Raw genomic sequence first — 22,846 nt, forward strand, 5'->3', positions numbered from 1 at the left:
AAAAGAGGGTGAGAGACTGATGAGGATGAAGATATGAGGATAATGTGCCGAAAGAGAGTGCAGTGTTCATCTCACAATAGAGAAACTGTGAAGGTGGTGGTGGTGGGGGCGGGGGGGTGGACAATACAATCAATACAATGGATCCGCGCTGTGAAATTGCATGGAGGTAATGAAGGTGAGACATAGAGGTTGAATGTAAGAGGTGACAGGAGAGTGAGAAATAGAGAAGGAAAGCAAAGGAAAAAGTAATTGGAACCTCAGGATTGAATGAGGAAAGGTTAGGGGCTAAATCAGGTGAAAATAGTCTCACTTTAAATCTGATGTCCGGATTAAAGGACATGTGATGTTTTGAGGAGTGCGGTGTAGTCAGAATGAGGCTTTTCTTGCATGCTTCAATTTATTGCTTCAGGAATCCCCACAGCAGTGGACCAACATTTCCAGCTCAACTCCTCAGCAGAGCATCATGGTTGTTTTTGTCTGTGCGTCTGTCATGTGGCATTTTAATGAAGCTTTGTTTAACCCATTTCAAAAACTGTGCAGAAATGATATTCTAAATTCATAACTAAGTAGTAGGGTGAAATTCCACATCTCTACAATCCTCTGTGAGCAGCATACAAAATGAAATCTTTCAACACCAATGAACCTAGAATATTTACTGGTCATGAACATTTCTTAGTTACCACAATTTGTATTTTTGTATTATAAATATACAGTGCTGGTAATAGTTTACAAATTGTGCAGGACAGATGGAGGCGCCGGTGCGCTCACTTGCTCTTAAAATACTTTAAAGTAGTAATTTATGGTCATAAGATAAGAGTAATACATCTTTCAAAGGCTCTACATGTAATGTTGTGGACTTTTGTAAAATAATGAAAGCAAACATGATGTGCTTTCTGCCCTCTCGGTCTCTGTGATCTTGAGCGTAAAACTATATTTTTGCCTTACAGAAATTAAAAATATATTTATAGTGATTGGGAATGTCTACTTTCAAGTGAACCAATTCAAATACAAACCAAATATTCACAAATGACGTAATCATATGAAACTCACATACAGTCAGTGTTGCTGACTTCATCTCTTAATCTGAAAACAAAGAAAGCAATAGTATATCAAATAAATAAATGTTAATGCAGTCTCCTTAGTTTTTCCCTGACACATTCATAATCATTAGTTTTGCTGATATGTTGTGGCAAGCTTTATGCATATGCTTGTGCGCTTATTAGGCTATGTACAGTAGGCTATTAAAGGCTCATTATAATGATTTAAACAGTTTATTAATAAACGCGGTGGGATTATTCGATTAATGCTTTAAGGACCAGATAAAATCCTTAGTCAAGGGCTGCCCTACTTATAATTTAAATGTATTTTTAACTGATTTACGTGTGTATATGTGTGTGTGTGTGTGTATATATATATATATATATATATATATATATATATATATATATATATATATATATATATATATATAATATGTATGTATGTGTGTGTGTATGTGTTTGTGATCATTTCATTATTAAAATTTGAAATATTTAATTTATTTCTTATTTATGAATTTTATTGAATTTATTATCATAATTGTGACAAACAGAACAGGTCTGTGTGTTACTCGTGGCAGTTCCTAAAGAAGTCATTAGCCAAGTGGTGGGTACCTTGCATTTGGTTTTTACTTGATTTAGCAAGTGTTAATTTTGGTCCATGTCTGTAAGGTTGCTTGTTAAAACCACCGATCTGTAGATTCCTAAGGTGAACTCCAATTTAGATTCAGGCAGTGTAGATTGCTCACAAAGCACCATTCATTTGAAAGGCACAGCAAATTCTATTTGTAGATGGCACATCCATTTTCCTGACCAGTTCCTTGTTCTCAGGTCAGGGCCACTAAAAGCCACAGACACTATTTTATCATAGCTCCTGGCCCACTGTTTTTGCCCACTGTGAAGCTGGAGTGAGTGAATCATCCTCTCAGTCTGTCAAGAGAAATAGTGTTAGGAAGGCACAAACTGGCAGAGAAACCATTATTGCTCCAGCGGATCCTACATCGCCCCCATTTTCCCATCGACTGAGGCGTCCCGCCCACAGACCACACTCTCTCTTAGCTGTCTTATTAGACTTGATCTAATCCTCAGCTGTAATGATAGCTTTAAGGCAGGGTCAGGGGGTTGTGCTAGATTTCCGTTGCACTTGAAGTTTGTCTTCATAAGATGATGCTTTTTTATGTAAAGCATTTATGTCATTTCCCCAGAGCAGTGCTTGAGGACTCAACAGGAATAGGGACTCTCCAGATCATAGATCCCCATTCAGTGGATTTGGAGTTACAACCTTATTTTACTAATCAAGATCTTTAGTCACTAAGCTACAAAAAACAATTGAAATAATTGAATTGAAATAAAAAAACACTATGTTTTTTTAAGGATAGTCAAGCTTATAAATAAACAGTCGACTGACCCTTTTAACTGCAGAGCAGGACTACAGCCTACATATTGAGCAATATAATTTCTCTTGAGTAGTACATACTATATCCTATACAGTCTCTGGCTGCCATCATGGCTGGATTGTATAACTATTTATGTGGGTGTAAGGCATCTTTATGTGAATATATATGCACACCAGGAGAAGAGTTTGCTTTTATCCTCATGTTGAATGTGAGTAAGAAAGGCTGTTTAGTGTTAAGCTCCAGAAATACATAAAACCTTCTGAATGTCAGAGAGCTGCAAAATGGCCAGAAATAGTTTGACATAATAATTGAGCTAAAGCAATATAATTCACTAAATAATATTATATATTTCGACCCAAAGCCTTGTCAGCTTCTAGCTGGCTGTGCATGGGCGGCAGCAATTGAAGCCACTCGATGCACACCATTTGGTGAGCGTGTCAAAAAGCTCTCGCCGCCCTGCTCCCATTGCTGCTGCATGAAAGGCACATTGAAAAGGAAATAGAATATTCTAAGACTGAGTTTGTGTATTTCTGATCTTTCAGAGTGGGAGTGAGAGACAGAGAGATGTGATTGTGTCTAGCGTCACAAGGTGTGTGTTCTAAGCGCAGTGGGCCAGATGTTTAAGCAGATTTGGGGATCTGAAAGCCAGTGAGGAGGAAACATTTAACAGCCTTCCCCCTTGCAACTGTACAGCCTCACCCTGTCTTCACTTATCTTTATTCATTTCCTTTGGACGTATGTGTCTGTTTGGATTCATCTCAATATTATTTCAGTAAATAATTTTTTGTCTTCAGATCCACTCATTGTAATCCCATGTGTGTAGAAGCATGTGTCTAAATCTTTGTGTTGATCAGGTGTCTGTTCCCATATCCCAGGTTTCCATTTCTCACTTTCCATTTCCTTCTGCTGCAGTAGATTTCTGTAGCATCATAGATCATTCATCAAGTCGTGGCATGTTTTATTCATCCGGCCCCCTCTTTCCTTCCACTTTCTTTCACTATCAAAACACTCACCAAAGATGGCTAGGCCCAAATTACCCCAGATGAAAAATTAAACTTTTAAGTGGAGAAGGCTGTTAAATCACAGGCTCCTTTTTTTCAATATGATGTCATTTGTAATTTTACCTTCCTCCCACTTAACTTTTATTTTTCATCTTTCAGACGGTTTCTGCCCTCTTTCTCTCATGCTAATCTCTTTTTTCTTGGAAGTTTTCTACTTTCACATATGTTTCACATCTTATTTTACATGACCAAAGGTTTTTTTTTTTTTTTTTTTTACAAACTATGTTGTAAGCTGGATGAGAGGCATTGATATTGTGTTGTTTCTTTCAGGAGTAGGATTGTTTTGATGTCTTTTAAACAATCTGTGTCTGGGTAAATGATTTAAAATAACAGTGTAGGTTTACAGTCTGGTCCATATATATTTGAACACTGACACAATTCTCATAATTTTGGCTCTGTATGCCACCAGTACAGTATTAAAATGAAACAATCAAGAGGAAATTGAAGTGCATTCTTTAAGCTTTAATTTAAGGAACCGAAACTCATGGAAATCACCAAAGATTGTGTTTCCTCCTTTGTAATGCTTCGCAAGGCCTTTGCTGTAGCTGACTTCAGTTGTTGTGTGTTTGTGGGTCTTTCTGCCTTAAGTTTTGTTTTCAGCAAGTGACATTCATGCTCATTCTGGCTGAGATCAGGAGATTGACTTGGCCATTGCTTTTCAAATTAAAGGACTGTTTTTTGCTCATGTAACATGCAATGGGTAACTATGCTTACTCAGGGGTGGCAAATTACTTTCAGGTCAAATCTAGTTTCAACAGCACCATCTTTCAAAACAGCGTCTTGCAAGATTGTTGTTAAGCCTCTTGTTAAGATCTGACTGACATGATCAGGGATCAGTAAGTCTTCCTTATAGATATGCAGCGCTGCATTTGCTACCCAGTGTTTGGTTCAACAGTTTAAAGCAGTTATTTTCCAGATACTTTTTACATAATTTAGTTTTCACTCTCTCTACAACCAACCCACAACAAAATGACTTAGAAGAAATTAATTAAAAAGTCATAATCATTAAACAAGTAAAATTATAATGTAATAATAATGAATATAAAATAATCTAAATTTGTATATATAGATGGAATGGGGAAAAAAGGGGTGTGTTAACATGGTTCAATAAACTATTGTACCAAAATATCAAGGAAAAACTCACATAGCATTATCCCACTGACTGTTTTTAAAGATATTTTGATTTGGTAAAACCACTTGTCTATAGTCTTTGTTCGCCCCACACACACCTGCCTGCACGTACAGCACCTCAGCAGGCCATATTGAGCGATGCGCTCCACATACAGAGCACTGTGATTTGCTCTGGGGTTAACTATGCTGTGGCTCTCTCAGTAAAAACACAAGTAGATCTTGTCCTCCTTTCCAGTGACCCAGAAATCAATAGAATACAGCAGCATGGGATTCTCATTCTGCCAGGTGGCTTAGAAAGTGCGTGTGTGTGCTTTTCATTCTTCTGAGTCCTCTTATGCTGTTACTATCTTTTAAGGTCTTATCTTTCGTATCATTATGGCTGAACCATTGACACTAAAAAAAGTATGAATCTCCATGTATGTGAGCATACGTGCTTCCACTCTAAAACAAATATACTGTTTGGCTGCTCATGGGATGGGGGAGGTACATTATGAATGAGATTTATCTAGCTACTTGATTATCCTCTTAAATTATTAATGGATTCTGCTGCTTCCCTTTGGCTTCCACCCCCCTCGATCTCCCTAGACTCTCTCTCTCTTTGTTCCTCACTGTTATGGCCACAGAGAGGTTTATATGAGCTCTGTGTGTGTGTGTAGAGAAATGGGAGAAGGTCCGAACACTAAGTAGATCATACTGGGTTAGTTATCACCTAGAGATATGCATAAGTACTTGACTTTACTGTTGAAGTGGTTGTGTCACACCATACTACTATATGTTGCCAATGTTAAGCACAAACTCTTGCATTTTACAAAAAACAATTCCCAAGTGTGATCCACAGGCACCCTTATTAATTTGATTTGAGTTTGTTTTGTCTTTGTTTTCCTTCGTTGACTGGTACAGTATATGGGTTTTGGAACAGCACATACCAGGAACTGCCTCTGTTTGGATTCCTCATCATACCTTGTCTGACCACAAGATCAACTTAGACAAATACCTGGATACAGCAGACATTGTCAGTGTTAGTTTGTCTTATCTGATTTAAATACTTGAGGCTGTGGTTTCCGGATCCTAATCAGGGCACAGCTTCTAGTGGCGTTTTTATTTTTTCATGATGGTAGATGTAAAGAGATATTTCCATGGCTTTCATAGTAGGCTATAAAAAATTATGCTTTAATGTTTGTGCTAATGTGTATATATATGTGAGGCAGAGCCAATAGTAATATAGTTGTGATATAAAATGGATCAAACACTGTTCTCTTGAGTCATAGTGGGGCACTTTTTACAACTTTGTAGTACTATGCAAACTCTATGAGCTACAATAGACTCCCATGGCAGTAAAATAATAATACTAGGAGAAAACAAACACTGTATGTGGGCAATTCACCTTCTGTTAGCAACATAATGTTCTTTGTTGGTCATGGGGTGTTTTATTTGGTGATTAGATATGACTTGGGCTCCCCATCACAGTCCCTTGTGTTTTGACGAGAACTGAAGCACTGTGTCCCATTGTATTATTGTCTAGGAAGGTACACTGCTGTATTTTCATAACTTGATAAGTTACCAGCTCTATGTGACCTGAGTTCTCTCTCTAAAAAGGATAGCATGTGGAAATCTTTACTTTGATCCAGGCGTATTGAAGATAGCTCAGAATCTGTTTTCTTTGTAGCACTTCATAATGCTAACAGCACCTTTTGTCTTAAGCAGAAGTATAGTAGAAATTATAGGACTTTCACAAATTGCCTTTTTGGGCAACAATCGTTATTTCCGAGAGCTTTTTTTTTTTTGACTGCAGTGCAAAGAAAAAAATACAGGACAGAAGTTTCTGCGTATCAGTGAATGTAGAGTACAGTCAAAAGACCATTATCTCTATATAGCTATAGCCCTAATTAATATTCATGAGGCCAATAAGGTGTATGATACACTCCCAAAGCACACACAAACACAGTTTTTTATATTGAGTCTGTGTCAAAGTGTACATAACAAAGAATGGTAATGATGATTTGGTTCTGTTATCTGGAGCTTGGTGTCAATGCATCTGTTCTCTTCCAGGAGCTGGCAGATTTGCGGCACGTCCACTCCAAGGTTAAAAAACAGTACCAGGAGAAGATGGCCGAGCTGGCACATGCCAACCGGCGTGTGGAGCAGCACGAGACGGAAGTGAAGAAGCTCCGACTGAGGGTGGAGGAACTAAAGAAAGAGCTGGGCCAGGCTGAAGATGAGGTGAACCGAGGCATTCACTCAAAATGATGTTCATCAATGCTTTGAGTGTGTTCTGTTGTTTGTTGTTGTACTTTTATTCAAATCTAATACAGGCCTCAAAAACTAAAGTTTTTCAATCTAATACAGGGCTCAGTATTTTTTTAACCATAGTTTATTATATTATATTATATTATATTATATTATATTATATTATATTATATTATATTATATTATATTATATTATATTATATAGTTTATTTTAATATTTAATATTTAAAGTGATTCGTTTTTAAAAAATTTAAAATTATATAGATATAGATATAAAATAAGCTTTGCAAATGATAGCACACAGTTATTTGATTTCATAATTTTCAGCCAATTCTTCCTGTCTCTTTGGACAGTCAGAAGTTCACAGTTCACATATGTGATCATCAGCTAGATAAGATTTGGATTAGTGACATAGAATCAGTTAGTGCTGGGTGATATAACGGTTCACAAGGGAAACCGGTTTAAGTTATGCACACGGTATGAATTTGACTAGTGGTTAGAGAACTATTAATAACTAGGCTAATAAACCAACGCTAATGAGGAACGCAAAGAGAAGAAGATAGTGTGAAAGTCAGAGCAAGATTACTGTTCACCGCGTGCAAAATATTAGAAGGTCCTAAATGCTGAATTGGGGTGGGGGTTTTATATTAATTTATATCTGAGGGAAACTGATTTTCTTCAGAAAAGTTAAGATGTTTTTTCCTTTTCATCTTACCTCCATATAATGCCCATCTGCTGTTTCTGTTTCGTGCAGATACGTTTTAATAAGCATATATTCACAAAGTGATGGTCAGACCATTGTTTTTTCTTTTAAGTTTTGAGATTATACAATCTAATTTACATAAAAAACTGCTCATATTATAATGTTGCATGTTTTTTTTGTGTTTTTTTTTGTGATCTGCTTACAGTTTCATGTAATCTGATTCATATAAAGGCACAGTAAGTGACAAACTATGAAACTACCAGAATCCTAAAGAAACCATGATATAGATTTTTGGTCAAACCTCCCAGCACTATGATCAATGAGTGTAAGCTATAGTGAAGACACAGCAGCGTCAAATGGCTCTTTCACACTAGACAAGGTCTGCTTATCATCCTTAATTTTGATCCCCAAAATATGTGTTTGTTTCAGTTGGATGAGGCTCATAATCAGACCAGAAAGCTACAGAGGTCCTTGGATGAGCAGGTGGAGCAGACAGAGAACCTACAAGTTCAGCTAGAGCATCTACAATCCAGGTAACCAGATAAATACATGCGCACCCAAGGACTCGGCAGTCTCTCTTTAAACGGTGCGATATGTTTGAGAATAGTGTTCAGTTCAGATCTCTTTTGATCAGTAATGAATACAGGATAAGCTTTTCTGTTATCATGAATAAGATGGCAGGTTTATAGTGTAAACTGTCAACGATTCTCTCAGCCTTTTTTCTCTTTCAGTCTCGCTCTCTCATTATTCTGCCTGCATTCAGGCTTGTACCTACCCACAGCCAATCCCAGACTGCCTGGCTGTGGGTTACCGTAGTAACAGGGAGACTTGAAGCAGTGTTGTGGGCTCAGCTCCCCCCACAGTGACAGGCATGGAGGTGTTTACAGGGACTTTGATGGAAAGCTTCTAATGATGAAGACATTCACACGGCATAATTCCTCCAGTTCACACATGTGAGGATACATATGATTAAATTATGAGATTGTCGTGAAGACACAAGTCATTTATCTGAAATATGCAGCCTTGCAGATTTTTTGTTCTTCACATTGGATTTGTGCAAAGTTATCTTTCCTTTATGGGTGTAGGAAGAGATGTCAGTTGGATTCTGTCCAGACTGTTGAGTAGAAAATAACTGACTTTGTGAGATACAATGTAATTGTAATGTAGAGGTGCTTGCCTGTGCATGATATTAAGGTGTTTGGGTGGGCCTTTAGATCATTGCTATCTGGTTTACTAGGGCATTATGTGTGGTCACTTACTGGTACGTCTTAAAAGAGCTTACCCCCATGTCTCTGTGATGTTCTTGTCTTTGTATATGAATATGTCCTTTTGTCAGTAAAAGAAATGTACCATTGATTTTATTGTCTGCCAGATGAAATGCTAATCCTGAATTGGGATTTTTTTCTAAACAGTTAAATTATAAATGTACTTGTACTTTTAAGTATGGAGGAATATTCACTGCAATTTTCAAAAGGAACTGCAAATAGTATTTTTCAATTGCGTTTCTGTGTGTTGATGTGTAAATTGCAATCTAATTGCAGTTGCAAATCTCACATTACCGTTTGAATTTTTCTCTTTCTTGTACGCACAATAACTGGCACATTTCAAATGAAAAAGCAAAGTCCATTTGCAACTGTATTTCCCATATCTTACGAGTTATGAGCCTGCCATATTATTAGCAATATTAATTACCACATTAGATTTTTCAATCTCTCTGCGCCATGCATGTAACCTGCCAAAACTCAAATGGAATCGCAATTCCTTTTGCATTTGCATTTCTACACGGAAAGCTGTCAATCAGTGTGAGGGGAGGGACTGTACTATTGGTGTGTTTGAATTAGGATGTGACGTCACTCAAAGAACGACCATGCTGAATGGTTTGGTCATTGGCGGTAATCGTTAAAGTCTCCACTAAAGGTAGCTGCTAATCAGTTCATGCCTGTCAACAAACAGACAACCTTCTTGGCACAATACACAATTTTGTCTTTTTTACCCCAAATGCAGTGATTATCCCCTGCTAACAGTGGGAGCAACAATAGTTCAGTATTACTCAAACACTTTTCACCTGTCTCAACATCTCTCACTGTTTGATGCAAGTGAGTAAACAGACCATGCGATTGACCATATGCACAGAGATCTATTTACAACTTCCGGATAAAGATAAGCCAGCTAGTAATCTTCTGGTGAAGCTCATTTTATATGTGCTATATATAGGTAGAGACTCTCCTCTCCTGCCTCATTCTTATCAGAAGCTCAGAAACCAAATAATTGCAACCCTGTAAATAATGATAGCACAATAAATGTACAGTTTCATGTCATTAAACAACGTATAATTTTATATGCAGTGTCTGGTAATCCCAGGAAAGTACCCAGACACGTAAATGTACATTTAAATGCTGACAAATAAACACTATCGTAACTGTTAAGGCAGTTAGGGGAATCTCTTAAACAAAATCTTAATGGTATTCTCGATAATAAATATCTTACTTTCAGGATTTTCAGGCCTAGGATTTTTCATGTCTTGCTTTTTTGATTTATTATAAAATAAATATTATTTAAAAAAAATTGTACTTTTTCGGACTGAATTATAAAGTATAGCAAGTGCAGGAAGTCACAAAGTCACTTCTCATTTATAAAAAATAAATGAATAAAGCCAGACAGCAGCTTATAATGCTGAATTATTTAAATACCTTAAATAAATAAGCTGGTGTAACAATTAAATAATGCACTCAATTTTTTGAAATGTTCAGATTTCATTTTCATTTTAATATTTCGCATTTGTCATTCCTGAAATTGTATACGTGGACGTTTGGTCCTCTTAGAGAAAACTTTTCTCCAAATTATGATTGGATTATGTAGAAAAACCGAACAAAGGGCTGTAACAGAAATGAGTCGAACCAGACAAATTAAAGAGTCTATCAAAGCGATGTTTGAAACACGAGAGCCGAATTCTTCAAGAAGTCATAAATCAGTTCTAGTGCCACAAGAACCAAGCAAGATGACCAACCAACTTGTTCACACAACAGCTTTCAACATTAACACCACTGGAACAATTATTTACAATTTCAATTCAAAGAAGAGAAATTTGGTGCCAAATGTGTTGTTCGTAATGGAAATGCAACGCTGGACATCACATGTAAACCCATGTTTCCCCCCTAAGGGGGGGAAGGGCTTTAAACCTCTGTCTTCACAGAACATCCCTTTGTCGGAGAATGGCAAAGAAACTTCTTTTGTACAGATATATGGACCAGAATGAACTCAAAAACACTTAAAAATGAATCAGTCCATCGCTTCACTCCATATTCATTTATGTGTAACCCACACATTTGACTATCATGTTATAATCACTTATTGTGTATGTTTTTTTTTATAACTATGGCATAGCTTAACGATTTGTAATTGTGTTTGGTATGTCTGTGATCCAATCTGCTTGCTTGAATTAGTTCAGACAATAATTTATTTGTCCCATGTATCGTATTCGTGTTATAGGAATCATGTCCAAAATTAGACCCTGCCAGAGCAAGAAAATTTGGACCACATGCTTGGTAAGATAAACAAATGATTTATGATACCCCCGAGCCAAGACAATATCTGATTGGTCAAGACAACATTTGAGGTGTGGCCAACAGGCCACTTTAAATACTTTGGACACCATGAAATCTTGGTTTTAGTCGGCTTTTAGTCTGCTTTTTAGTCTCTGCTATTAGTCATGCCTGCTCTTAGCTTTTAGCTTGTAGCTTTGCTACCTAGCTTTAGCTTTTAGCTTCTAGCCATGCTGTGTAGTCGTCATTGTTCTTTGAGCGCGGTTCTGCGTGCTTCAGCCTGCACGCCTGCTGCTACTTAGCCACGATGAGAAGGAACACAACCTAGTCTCGTCAAACTTTATTTCTTTTCTTTTCCGTTTGAGAAACTCATCTTTCCCTAACTTTTGATCTTCCTGCAACTTGTATGAATGTGTGAGTGTATGCGTTTGTGTTAGATTAGTTTATATGTCTTAGATTTATCTAATAAAGCCTTATTCATATTGAAAAGAGAAGTATCTTGTGTTTTGTGCTTACAAGTTAATGTCTTAAACTGCAGATCTTGTTACTGTGCTAATTGATAGTGTTTCACTATAGTTTGGATATTAGTATCCAGCGCAGATTATATGTTAAACGGTTCGTTCACTGAATCGCAGGGCGTCTAAGTGACCAGCCGTGAAACAGTGATTCTGTTCAAATTCCCTTTAAAATCTTAAATGATTCCCTTTGAGCTAAATTGACCTGTTTCCCTTACAGGGCGCTCCCCTTAAGGAGAGTACAGTTGACAGGAAAGGACTGAGCTAGCTTATATCAAACCAGGAAGTAATCGTGCATATGATCAATTCTACAATTATTACAGTACATTTTATTCCTTTCTTTCAATCTGTAATGGTACGGAAGTACCACAGTAGTGGTAACGTTGAACAGTCCCTCCAGGATTTCACGATTATTTTGGTATTTTTTGTTTTTTTTCTCCGATCAAAATTACTAAAATGAAAAAAATTTGTTGCGGGTTTTCTCAAAATTTGCAGTAGTTCTTATTGTTTTGCAGTGAAAATATACCCAAACTAGTAACGCAGATTCATTCAGCTTTCATTTTGTTTATCCAATGTAGATCTTGTAAATCGGTCCTGATGAGAACGCAAGGCCTTTTTTGATTGCATGCGCATTGCGATGACGTCACGGGGTGCTTCTAAGCCCAAATTATGCAGAAATTTTGTGACAATTACGAACATGTGCAATCTTTTGCGAAAATTGAGGAGTTTGCGATAAATTCAGCGATAGACTGGTTGAAGGCGAGCGACTGTAGTGCTTTAGTTCGTTTATAGCCTAAGTTTAGAAAATACTTAAGTCGTCTTTTTAAATTCTTATTTGATGTTTACATAGTCTTTTTACTTTTTAGATGTACTTAAGCTTAGGGATTTGAAAAAAAAAAAAAAAACTACCGTATTTTCCGGACTATAAGTCACACTTTTTTTCATAGTTTGGCTGGTCCTGTGACTTATAGTCAGGTGCGACTTATTTATCAAAATTAATTTATAGTCAGGTGCGACTTATAGTCCGAAAAATACGGTAACCCCAAGTTTGAGCAATAACAATTCTATTCATATTCTGTTTGCTCAAAAACTTGTAGCACTCTGCTGGGAATAAAGGTTGCTCACTATGCTGTCAGCAAGTCCCATACATCACAGTGAAAGTGAAGGAGTTGAAGAAAGGCTGTAAGAACAATCAGACCGCCCCTCTGAGAGTTGGGCCAGGGTTCAGCACTATCGGAACAGGCCATGGGTGGAGAGGGCGACAGATGGAGCTGAGCGCTTGTCCAAGTTGTCATGGAGACAGAGGATGGTCTAGAGGCTGATTTGGAGTAAGGGTTTGTCAAGGTGACAGGAGAAGGCTGGAAATGACAGTATTAAGGAACTGATAGCGCTTCAGTCGCTGAGTTGACTTGGAGTTCATACCCGCCGTATCTGATGCCACAGGAAGTTCTGAGTCGCATCTTTTCCCAGCTGGCTCTGACTCTGCCCAGTTTATGCCCTGGAGCCAGAATACCATGAAGAACAATATCTGCCGTGGACATAGTGGACACGCAGAAGAGGATCAGATCTCATGATTGAGGTTGGCTCCTCTAACAGGGTGAACTCACCCGGCGTCCTGCTCGCAGCAGCTCTGTCTGTCTGTTAGTCTCGCAGCATGAGATGGCAGCTCTGCTCAGCCCACCGGCAGCATCATTTGGCACCCCCACTGTGCCTATTTGCTTCTTTCTTCATTGGAAAACTGTGAACTCACAGTCTCTGATCTGGTTCACTCGTTGTTGTTCTCTCAACTCGTTGTTGTTGTCGCCCTTGTTCTAATTCTCTCTTTTTATTCATGGATCTTTCTCTCTCACTCTCTCTAGATAGTAATTGACTGTATGTCCTTCAGTCTATAATCATAAACGTGGTGCGTAAATCGATGATAGCAGACAATGCTCCGAAGCACTACAGAAAGTGGAGTAGCCTGCCAGGTCTGCATGCACACCCAGTCGTGTCACTTATGCCATATGTGTTAAACTTTTTGTTGCCTGTGTATGTTGTTTGTTACCCTTGTGGTCCGTTTGGAGTTTGAAATACCACAGGTCTCTTCAAGTAGCTTAAACAATGTTCATTACTTAGTGAGAGTTCATTTGTAAATGCTAATTCTGTTATCATTTACTAACCCTAATGTCATTCTAATTAAAAATCCTTTTTTCTGTGGAACACAAAAGATATGTTATTAGCCAAACGGATTCAGTGACCACTGATTTGACCATTTGTATAAGAAAAAACAAAAACAGTGAGAAATTTCTTAGAATATCTTATTTTATGTTCCACAGAAGTCGTACAGGTTTGTAATGACATGAGGGTAAGCAAAATGATGACAGAATTTTCAGTTTTGGGTGACCTGTCGCTTTAACATTGCAGTATGAGGTTGATCTCTTATGGCTTTTCTTATGGCTGGTAGTAAATTTAAACTTTACTGTAGGCCCGGTTTCACAGACAGGGCTTAGACTAAAACAGGATTAGGCCATAGTTCAATTAAGACATTTAAGTAATTTTAATTAACATGCTTTAGGAAAAACCATTACTGGTGTGCATCTTGAGACAAAACAAAGGCATATTTTCAGTTGAAACAGCTCGGATTTACATTTAATCTGGGACTAGGTTTATGTCTTGTCAAGTCAAGTCAAATCACCTTTATTTATATAGCGCTTTAAACAAAAAAGATTGCGTGAAAGCAACTGAACAACATTAATTAGGAAAATATTTTGTCTTTAAAGCAAAATGACAGTTAAAGGCAGTTCATCATTGAATTCAGCGATGTAATCATCTCAGTTCAGTTTAAATAGTATCTGTGAAATTGTTTGCAATCAAGTCAATGATATCGCTATAAATGAAGTGTTTGTCTGTGAAACCAGGGGATAATGTGAAATAAAGCATTCCCCATGAATTTTTTTTTTTACATAAAATTTGTTATGTATATTAAGAAAAAAATTAATATACTTAGATTTATATAGTTACAATACCCTCCTGCCATTAGTCTGTGGATTTCTTTTAATGCATTTTTCTATTGTTTTGGTGATGTAAAACTGACTAAAAGAGAGAGTGTCACTTCTCAGAATAAGTCAACTTTCTGAAATGTGCATGTCCACTTTGATACAATAAAAAGGTACAATAATATATGCCCATTCGGTTTTAATTAGGTCATTAAATTCAACATGAAATGGCCTTTATGAACCATTTTACATCAATAATGTGAAGTATTTTCTGGTGAAATGGGACGTGAAAAAAAAAAAAGGTGCCGCTTAACTGCAATAAAGTGGTATATATTAGGTATTAAGATGGAAACTTTTGAAAGACAAATTGGTTTGATAAAGTTAGTTGCAATTTACAGTGGTAACAAGGAAGTATTTAAAGAAAAGAAATGGGGTCAAATTTAATTTTGTGTAAAATAATGTTTTTCTAAAGTACAATTAATATTTTTGACATGTACAGTGTGTACATGTAGCAGCATGTGAGAGTTAAGCAGGGTTTGTTAACATCACAGAGGTCAGGGGTGGGATACAGATGAAAGCGTGTGTGTGTGATAGTGTTAATTCTCTGTAAAGCACTTTGTAGACCTGATAGCTTGAAAGCTCTGAGGAATGTGCCAGATATGGTTCTCTGTGGAGGAATGAGCTAGACGGAGGCATGGTGATGGGGCTTTGCGTGAGAGCGATCTGATCTAGAGACCTGATGGTATGCTTCTGTGCGGCTTTAATGTAGCTCACCAGTTGTGTTCTTATCGGAGTTTCCAGACATTAAAAGGCAAGCTCTTAAAGCACACCTCCACTGACTGACAGGCAACTCATCAGCTCTGTGAGGGAATGTATTTCTGCATTATTATGTACTAGCATGTGGGGGAGGAGAAGAGGGAGATATATTAATAAATATATCAAACAAAGGATAATGAAAATGTCTTTGGTGTAGAAGGGGATTATCATGCATGTGACATTGGTGTCGTGATTTCACGGTTGGTGTGTCTGATTGACATGTTCTTTATTGGACATGTCTCAGTGCCAGTAACGTCGGGGTAGAACAAGTACATAGCCGCTTAACCATTGGTCACTTTGGGTTTCCTTTGGTTAGGAAGTGCAGAAGTCAACTCCATACTCTAATCATGGTGTAGCATTTTACAGGATAGATAATATCATGCCAGAGGGTCTAAATTTATTCTTTGGTCCATGATAAAATTGAAAAATAATTCACATTTATATATATATATATTAGTCACATGGCATTTCCATCTCTGGCAATGAGCTTTGAAAAAACACAATAATAAAAAAATGACAGAAGAATATGTATATTTCATTTCTAAATTTTAAATAATTATCTCCATGTTGTTTGTCCCTCAGCCAAATGCTAAAATATTCATGGACTGTCAGATGAAGCCTGAAGACATGAGTCAGTGTGTGGGCTCAACAAAAAATCTTTTTTGTTTCGCTGTTTGTGTGTGTGTCTGTATTTATGATCTCTAGTGTAAATTGCAGCCTTGTTAAGCTTTGGACTCAAAAGCTTTAGCCTCTGTGAGTGAGGCCCTGTGGTCAAAACAGTGCAATGTGTAATTTAGCAGTGTTTAGTGTTTCCTGGCAGTAGGTCCCTCTTCTGTGGAGGATCCTGGGCCCTTATATGCACTTATTTGCCCCTGAGAGACAAGAAGCTTTTCATCTGTTCAGTTATGCAAACGCTAATAATATAGTGAGTCATCGGCTGTTCAAAGACAAGAGGAGGGGTTTTTCTCTCCCTTCTTTTCTAGCATCAACCTCTTGTGCTTTTTCTGTAGTTTTTGTTGTTGTGATTGTTTTACCATTCCTATTTAAACTGCCAGCACTTCAATAGCCAGGAAATGTTTTACTGACACAAAAGAATAGAGACACAAAGCAGAATGAGAGAGACTGAAAGAAAAAGGATGGGCATGAAAAAAATCGAAGGAACGGAAAGGGTGTTGTCATTAAGAACGGTGTGTACCGATGACCAGCTGTTTGTGTTCGCCGTTTTAATACCCTCAAATATTCCGATATCTTGTGAATCATTGTGAAAACAAAGATGTATCCTATTCAATTTCCCACTGGTTACTCATTCCTAGGCCTTTAGCATTTGCACAGATAAAGAGAGCAACTCTGTTTTAACATTACATATGAAGATTTTGCCAGTGTTTGTTTTCTCTTGCAGCATTGACTTCAGCAAGCTAAACTGATGCATTGTATTTATCTATTAGCATGTATTAATATTGTTTGTCAGTGGTTGTCATGCCAGCAGTGATGGAGGATGTAGTTACTTTGATTCCCAGAACTCCAGCTGTTTCTGATTTCTTGTTCCTGTTCTAATAGATGTAACCAAGAATCAGCCAAAATCTTTCATTGTTTAGAATTACTTTAAGTTCTTAAGCTGCATTTAAAATGTATGAACTGTATTAAAAGAAATAATCTAATATGAAATCAACAGTGACAAATGATGCTAGACTTTTTCTGCTCTCTGCTATCATTCTTTTTTTGTGTGTGTAACTTTTGTGAAATTGACTTGACATTTAAGTGTGGCTTAGGTCCACAATCCACATATATACTTTTTGATGGTTTCTCATTTTTTATCTCTTTCCTTTTCCCTTTTCCCTTTTTTTCTTTATTTCCATATTATTTATTTGTTTATTTATGTCTATTTTTGGGGTAAGGCTAAGGCGTCAGCAGAATCCGGGCCTCTTTGGCAAGATGAGGACATCAGCTTCATCCCGTTTTGTGCCAGAGGACGCAGACGCCCCCCCTAGCGACCCAGATGAAGATGAGGAAGAAGAACTGCAGCTCCAGATCCCCTAAACTGTTCGCTTCAGACCTGGGAATGTACGAAAGACTCAAAGATCGCACCCAAACATTTCACCTTCCCCTTCATTTCATCTCTCAGCTGAATACATAAGAGGACTCACACTTCACAACCTTCGACAGACAGATAAACACAATGATTTTTCAGTAGTTTGAAGGGCCAATACAGTGCTTTAAACTAAAATCTGCTTGTATCTCCACCACTTTTATTGCTGGTTATAGTCCAAAATGGCACATAGATGATCAATATAAAGATACACATGGTTCATAGACCATTGTTAGACCAAGTTATTGAAAACCTATTACCTTTGAGGGTCATATGAGCACTAAAAAGCCCCTTTGATGCTCCTAGAATGCACATGGTATTATGGTAAGCGTACAGATGCATTTGAACACAGTTCAAGCCTGAAAAAAGCCAATTGTAACTTGTTCAAGTTTTTAAACCATGATATACCCTGGAAATAAATTAACAAGGTCTGGACACATCACATTATCTGATCTGCAAAAGCACCCATGCGTCCACACAGTACCTTTGTGTTTCTGCTTCATGTACTGTTTACATGCGTGTTCCATGCCTCCTCTTTTTTTTAATTGCCTGCATTATAATTTTTTCTTGTCACCCTTTCATTTCAATTGTTCCCTTTTGCTCTTCCCATTCATTTAGATTTCTTATTTAATCTTTTGTCAACCCTCCCACACACCCCCATCCCTTAATGCCAACTCCCATCAATATTCAAAACAACCCATTCAGAACATGATGATTATGTTTCCTGTGTCTGGGGAACATTTCATTTCTGCTGGGTTGTTAATGAAGAGGCAGACAACTGCTTTGTTTTTTGACAGTAGTTCTGTTTTAATTGTCCCAAAGTTTTTTCTTGGTGACCACATAAATGTGTTTCTGTCTTTGCAGTGGAGGTCTTGTTTTATATAGGTAGTGGGGTGGGGTGTGTGTGTGTGTGTGGGGGGGGGGGGTTCATGGGTAGTTTGTGAACGAACAGGTTGGTATCTTATTAAGTATATACAAGAATAATTACTTTCCCTTTTTGCATTTCAACCCGTTGAAAGGGACCAGTGCATTTAAGAAATGTTCTGTTAAACAGATTTTAAAGCAATATTAAACTGTCTACATCTGCAATGGGGACCAATATTGACTCCTCTTCAACTGGGACATGTGTTCTGGTCATATTAAAGTATTTATCAGATGTTTGTTTGTTTTTACTTAAGTGGCCTGTATTACAGTTTTTGTATTTGTATTTTACCTCTATAAATGTTAAGTGTATATACAGTAAATATTGGCTGTGTGACTGTTATTTAGTGTCAAATGTGTGTGATTTAATCAACATTGAGTTTGATTGTGTGTAAAGCAGAACATAAAGGAAGTTTGTCAAAAAAAAAAAAAAAAAACATTCTGCAAATCTCAGAAGATATTTCAAATAAAGGTTTTGTACATATAATCTAAGTCAGTGGTGTTCAAAACATCTTTCAATGTATGGACATAACATCAAGATATTCTTTAAAATATATTTTGTGTTTCACAAATGCATACATGTTTGGAACAACATAGTGAATAAATGACAGTTTTTCCATTTTACTTTAAAGTCACCATTAAATTAAAATAAACTATTACTTTTTATGCAATATTGCTGTGTTTTGTTTTTTCAAAAATGTTTTATGGAATATTGCAATTTATTATGCATCTATGCCCAATTAAAAAAAATATATATATATATGTCCTTGTCGTTAATCAAAAACCCTCACATGAGATTAGAAATTGGCAATCAATCCAACCAACTCCAAATGTACGTATATATATATATTTATATATATTTATATTTGTTTGTTTGTTTGTTTGAAAAGACACCTCATAACACTAAAGAAAAGACAATCATGATTTTGTTTCTAAAATCTCACAGCTGACTGCACCTTTCTAGGGATGCTTGCCTCTTGGTGACATCTTCATAATAACAATCTCTTAAAAGCATTCTCATACACTTCGAGAATGTGTGCCGTGTTCACAATGATAATTAATTACAATGCAGGCAGTGTTATGCTTCAATTGGTCTTCTTTCAGACATGACCCCAGGACAGTTATCTTTCTTTACATGTCTCCGTGTTCTTCGTGGTTTGTAATGTGTTGATTTAGCTTAGCTTAGCTGGTTATTGTTGAGAGGATTCAGATCCTTCAGTCCAACCTCACGCCAGTTTCGTCAGCTTTTTAAGTGGTTTATTCAGGAGAACATGATTTATAATAGCTGAGCAGACTCCAAACAAATTTATTTTTACTTTGCAGAAGACATTTACACACTGCTGTTTGCAGATGCAGTCAGAAGGTCAATGCGCCAGTGCACTGAAGCATAACGTGCCAGAAACCAAAGTCCCTAGAGACCTGTTATTTTGTGTGTTTAAATATATGTTTAAACTGCATCAGGTTGTGTTCTGCTTCAATGGATATTTTGGCTATTACTGAGGCTTTGAGCAACTTCCTGGGCCATTATAATGATGATAGTGCAGAGACCGAGCAACTCTAGCATCCAATGGCCAACATGATGTACCTCTTCATATATTTTATTCCCTATTTTCCCTTTTCTTACCTTGTTTAACTTCTAAAATCTTCACTTAAGCTCATTTCCAGTAACTCTCTGTCTCCTCCACCCATGTATGACGGATGCTGACAGAGTCTTTCCGTGCCACTGAAGGAGAAGAGACGAGGTGTTAACTTTTTTGCTACCTAATGTAGTGTGTCCTCAGTTCTACCTGCACTTATGGTTAATGTAGCAAGTCATAATCTGAAGCAGGCATAGACTAAAATAACATCCTTACTCCTTCCCGGCTCCTTTAACGGCCTCCAATTATCCACATCTCAAACCTGTCGAGGAATAAGCGCTTCTGTGGAAGCACACTTCAATATTGACATCTGGAGACCTTGAGTGTGACAGCTCAGAAGTGTGCATGCGACGAGAACGGTATGGTAATATCTATAGAGATGAACAAGGTTTCCCCACCTAGAGTTTAGAACATACTTATAGTTCTGCTTTACCACATTGACACTTAGTATACACTGTCAGCAGGCTGTGGAGGGAACTGTGCTGAATGTCATGAAATACAGCTTTATAGTACATAAGCTGTCTGTCTAGCTCTGCCCTCCTCCATGTAATGTTTGGTCATACTGCTTACATGTAATTACCAGAATTAAGAAAATGACAATCTTTTTAAATTTATATTTTAATGCATCTTTTCTGAAGAAAATGTGAGTGGTGCTTGGGATACTCACTCCTGCATTGCTGAGGTAGTGGCTAGCGTACTGCTATGTGGTTGCTAAGGTATTCTGAGAGTTTATGCAGTTGCTAGGTGGTTCCTTAATCACACAAGTCCCCACCCCTTATATTATTCTTATGGGATTCTTCTCCTACAATACAAGTCTGTGAGATTTTTTGTTCAGGTGAAAATTGCAAGTCTGAAAAGAAATACCACACCTCTCCTCGACAACTCTGAGGTATCTTTCATGACTATAGTAATGGCTAATTTACTCAACCTCATGTTGTTCAACCCTTTATGACTTTTTGAGAAATGTCTCAGTCAAAACTACCTGAGCAAACTGTGAAAATGACAAGTTAGACCTTAAAAATGTGTTATGCCTTTAAGATGCATGCAGATTTACCACCCACAGAAAGTGTTAAATGTCACCATTTGTCCTTTCCGTGACAGTTCTTATATTAGCTGGTATCATCCCCGGTGAGACGGCACACCTATGGTGAAATCCAGATGTTGTGTCTTGAAGGCAGCATGTTAACTTACACCCATGACTCATTCACAGGATCATTTCAAGAAGGTGTAAGAGTGTTTACATCATAAAGGTCACACATCAGGGCCGTGAATATATTAAAGCCATCTGTGTTTAAAAGCCAGTGGACTCTAGTGCATTTAAAGAGACAGGAACCTAAAAGTATTTGCAGTGTGACTTAATAGTCAACAATTATTAACTTCAGTTAAATTGTCAAGTTAGAAGACAGTATGTTTTAGTAATAAAAATCATTAACATTTATATAACCCAGTAAATGATCATGCCACTATTACAGTATATACTAAACTAAATAGCAACACTGCTGTTTGTCAGTAGCATAGGTTCATCTGATTTCAAGGTAAGTTCTCGCTCACTTCTTAAACACCCCAACTCCAGCCTCTCCCTCACATATTGTACTGGAAAATCATTCAGATGGCCTTTTCTTTCATGTAGCAGTGGAAAGTCTGATTCATTCAGAGCATCAGTTTGGACTTTGCCCTCTGTGTATTGGAAAGTATGATTCATTCAAGCCAGCATCATTCAGACAGTTCAAGAAAATACATATTTAACAAAACTGATCAACCTATTCAAGTCAAGATACTATAAACTGAATTTTGACTTGATTAGGGTGCTTTTATAATTATTTACTATAACTGCACCCGTCCAAATTTGACACTGAGATCATACATTCAAACCCTCTAATTTCTTTTGTACTAAATAATAAATTGTTTAATTTAGAAAAAGTAATTTAATAATCCGTTTGATTTATTTTTTCATTTATAAACACTATATTAAAAAATGAACTTGAGTTTTTCTTCTCAACACTGGTCAACACCGGTTAGTGAAAAAAAAAAAAAAACATGGTGTTGTTCTATATTTAATCTAAGAAGTAATTTAGAATGTGCAAAAGATCGACTAAATTAAACCACTGGACATGGGCACAAAAAGCTGCGATTCCATCAGTTTGATTAAAAAATGGATTAATTTTTCCAATTAAAAGGAACCGCTCTTAATTACTGATGCTATAGGTGAATACAAGCTCAGAGTGCTGCTATTGTTCTAGGATGCTAATGAGAAAAAGCACATTCAGATTGCCGAATTGCTTACAAGCCAAGAAGATTAGAGCTAGTAATTAAACTCTTGTCCTCCATATTAGGCAGTTGAGTCCAAACAGCTTTAAACTGTTTTGTGGAGTCCTTCACGATTGCAATTATGGTTCCATCACTCATTTTATTTTGGGAAAGATAGTCTGTTCCTTTTTTGATGAACAAAAAATATTTCTCTATAATGTCTGCCCCATGTACTGAGAGAGACGAGCTGAAACAAGTGAACATGACAGGCTCATCAGCTGGAATCTCCATCATGACTCTAACGGTGAGTTGTGCTGTCAATTTCAAATGACGCACCTGATGCCAACCTTGACAGGCCGGAGAAATCTAAAATAAACAGTTGTTTCACAGACGTCAGGAATTGTGTCCCCCATCTCTTAGTTAAATTCCCTTCTCTCCCTTAACTATCGCAGAGCTGTCTTTCAGAGCGAAGACATTTGACAACAGAGAGACACTTTGTTAACTTCCACCAGTGCAGACATTATTTCCTCC

At 37.1% G+C, this 22,846-nt stretch overlaps 1 protein-coding gene across 2 annotated transcripts in view; it reads left to right on the forward strand.

Annotated features, from left to right (window-relative positions):
• Nucleotides 1-18,131, forward strand: part of ccdc102a (coiled-coil domain containing 102A) — a 56,638-nt gene extending 38,507 nt beyond the window's left edge. For both annotated transcript variants that reach the window (XM_026211873.1, XM_026211872.1), the window contains 3 exons: nucleotides 6,676-6,846; nucleotides 8,006-8,109; nucleotides 17,320-18,131. In XM_026211873.1, the coding sequence (XP_026067658.1) occupies nucleotides 6,676-6,846; nucleotides 8,006-8,109; nucleotides 17,320-17,461 (417 nt within the window). In that variant the 3' untranslated portion in view covers nucleotides 17,462-18,131. The remainder of the gene's footprint in view (nucleotides 1-6,675; nucleotides 6,847-8,005; nucleotides 8,110-17,319) is intronic.
• Nucleotides 18,132-22,846: the final 4,715 nt, after the last annotated feature.

Source organism: Carassius auratus, chromosome 30 (assembly GCF_003368295.1).
Source record: "Carassius auratus strain Wakin chromosome 30, ASM336829v1, whole genome shotgun sequence".
Classification (NCBI taxonomy): domain Eukaryota; kingdom Metazoa; phylum Chordata; class Actinopteri; order Cypriniformes; family Cyprinidae; genus Carassius; species Carassius auratus.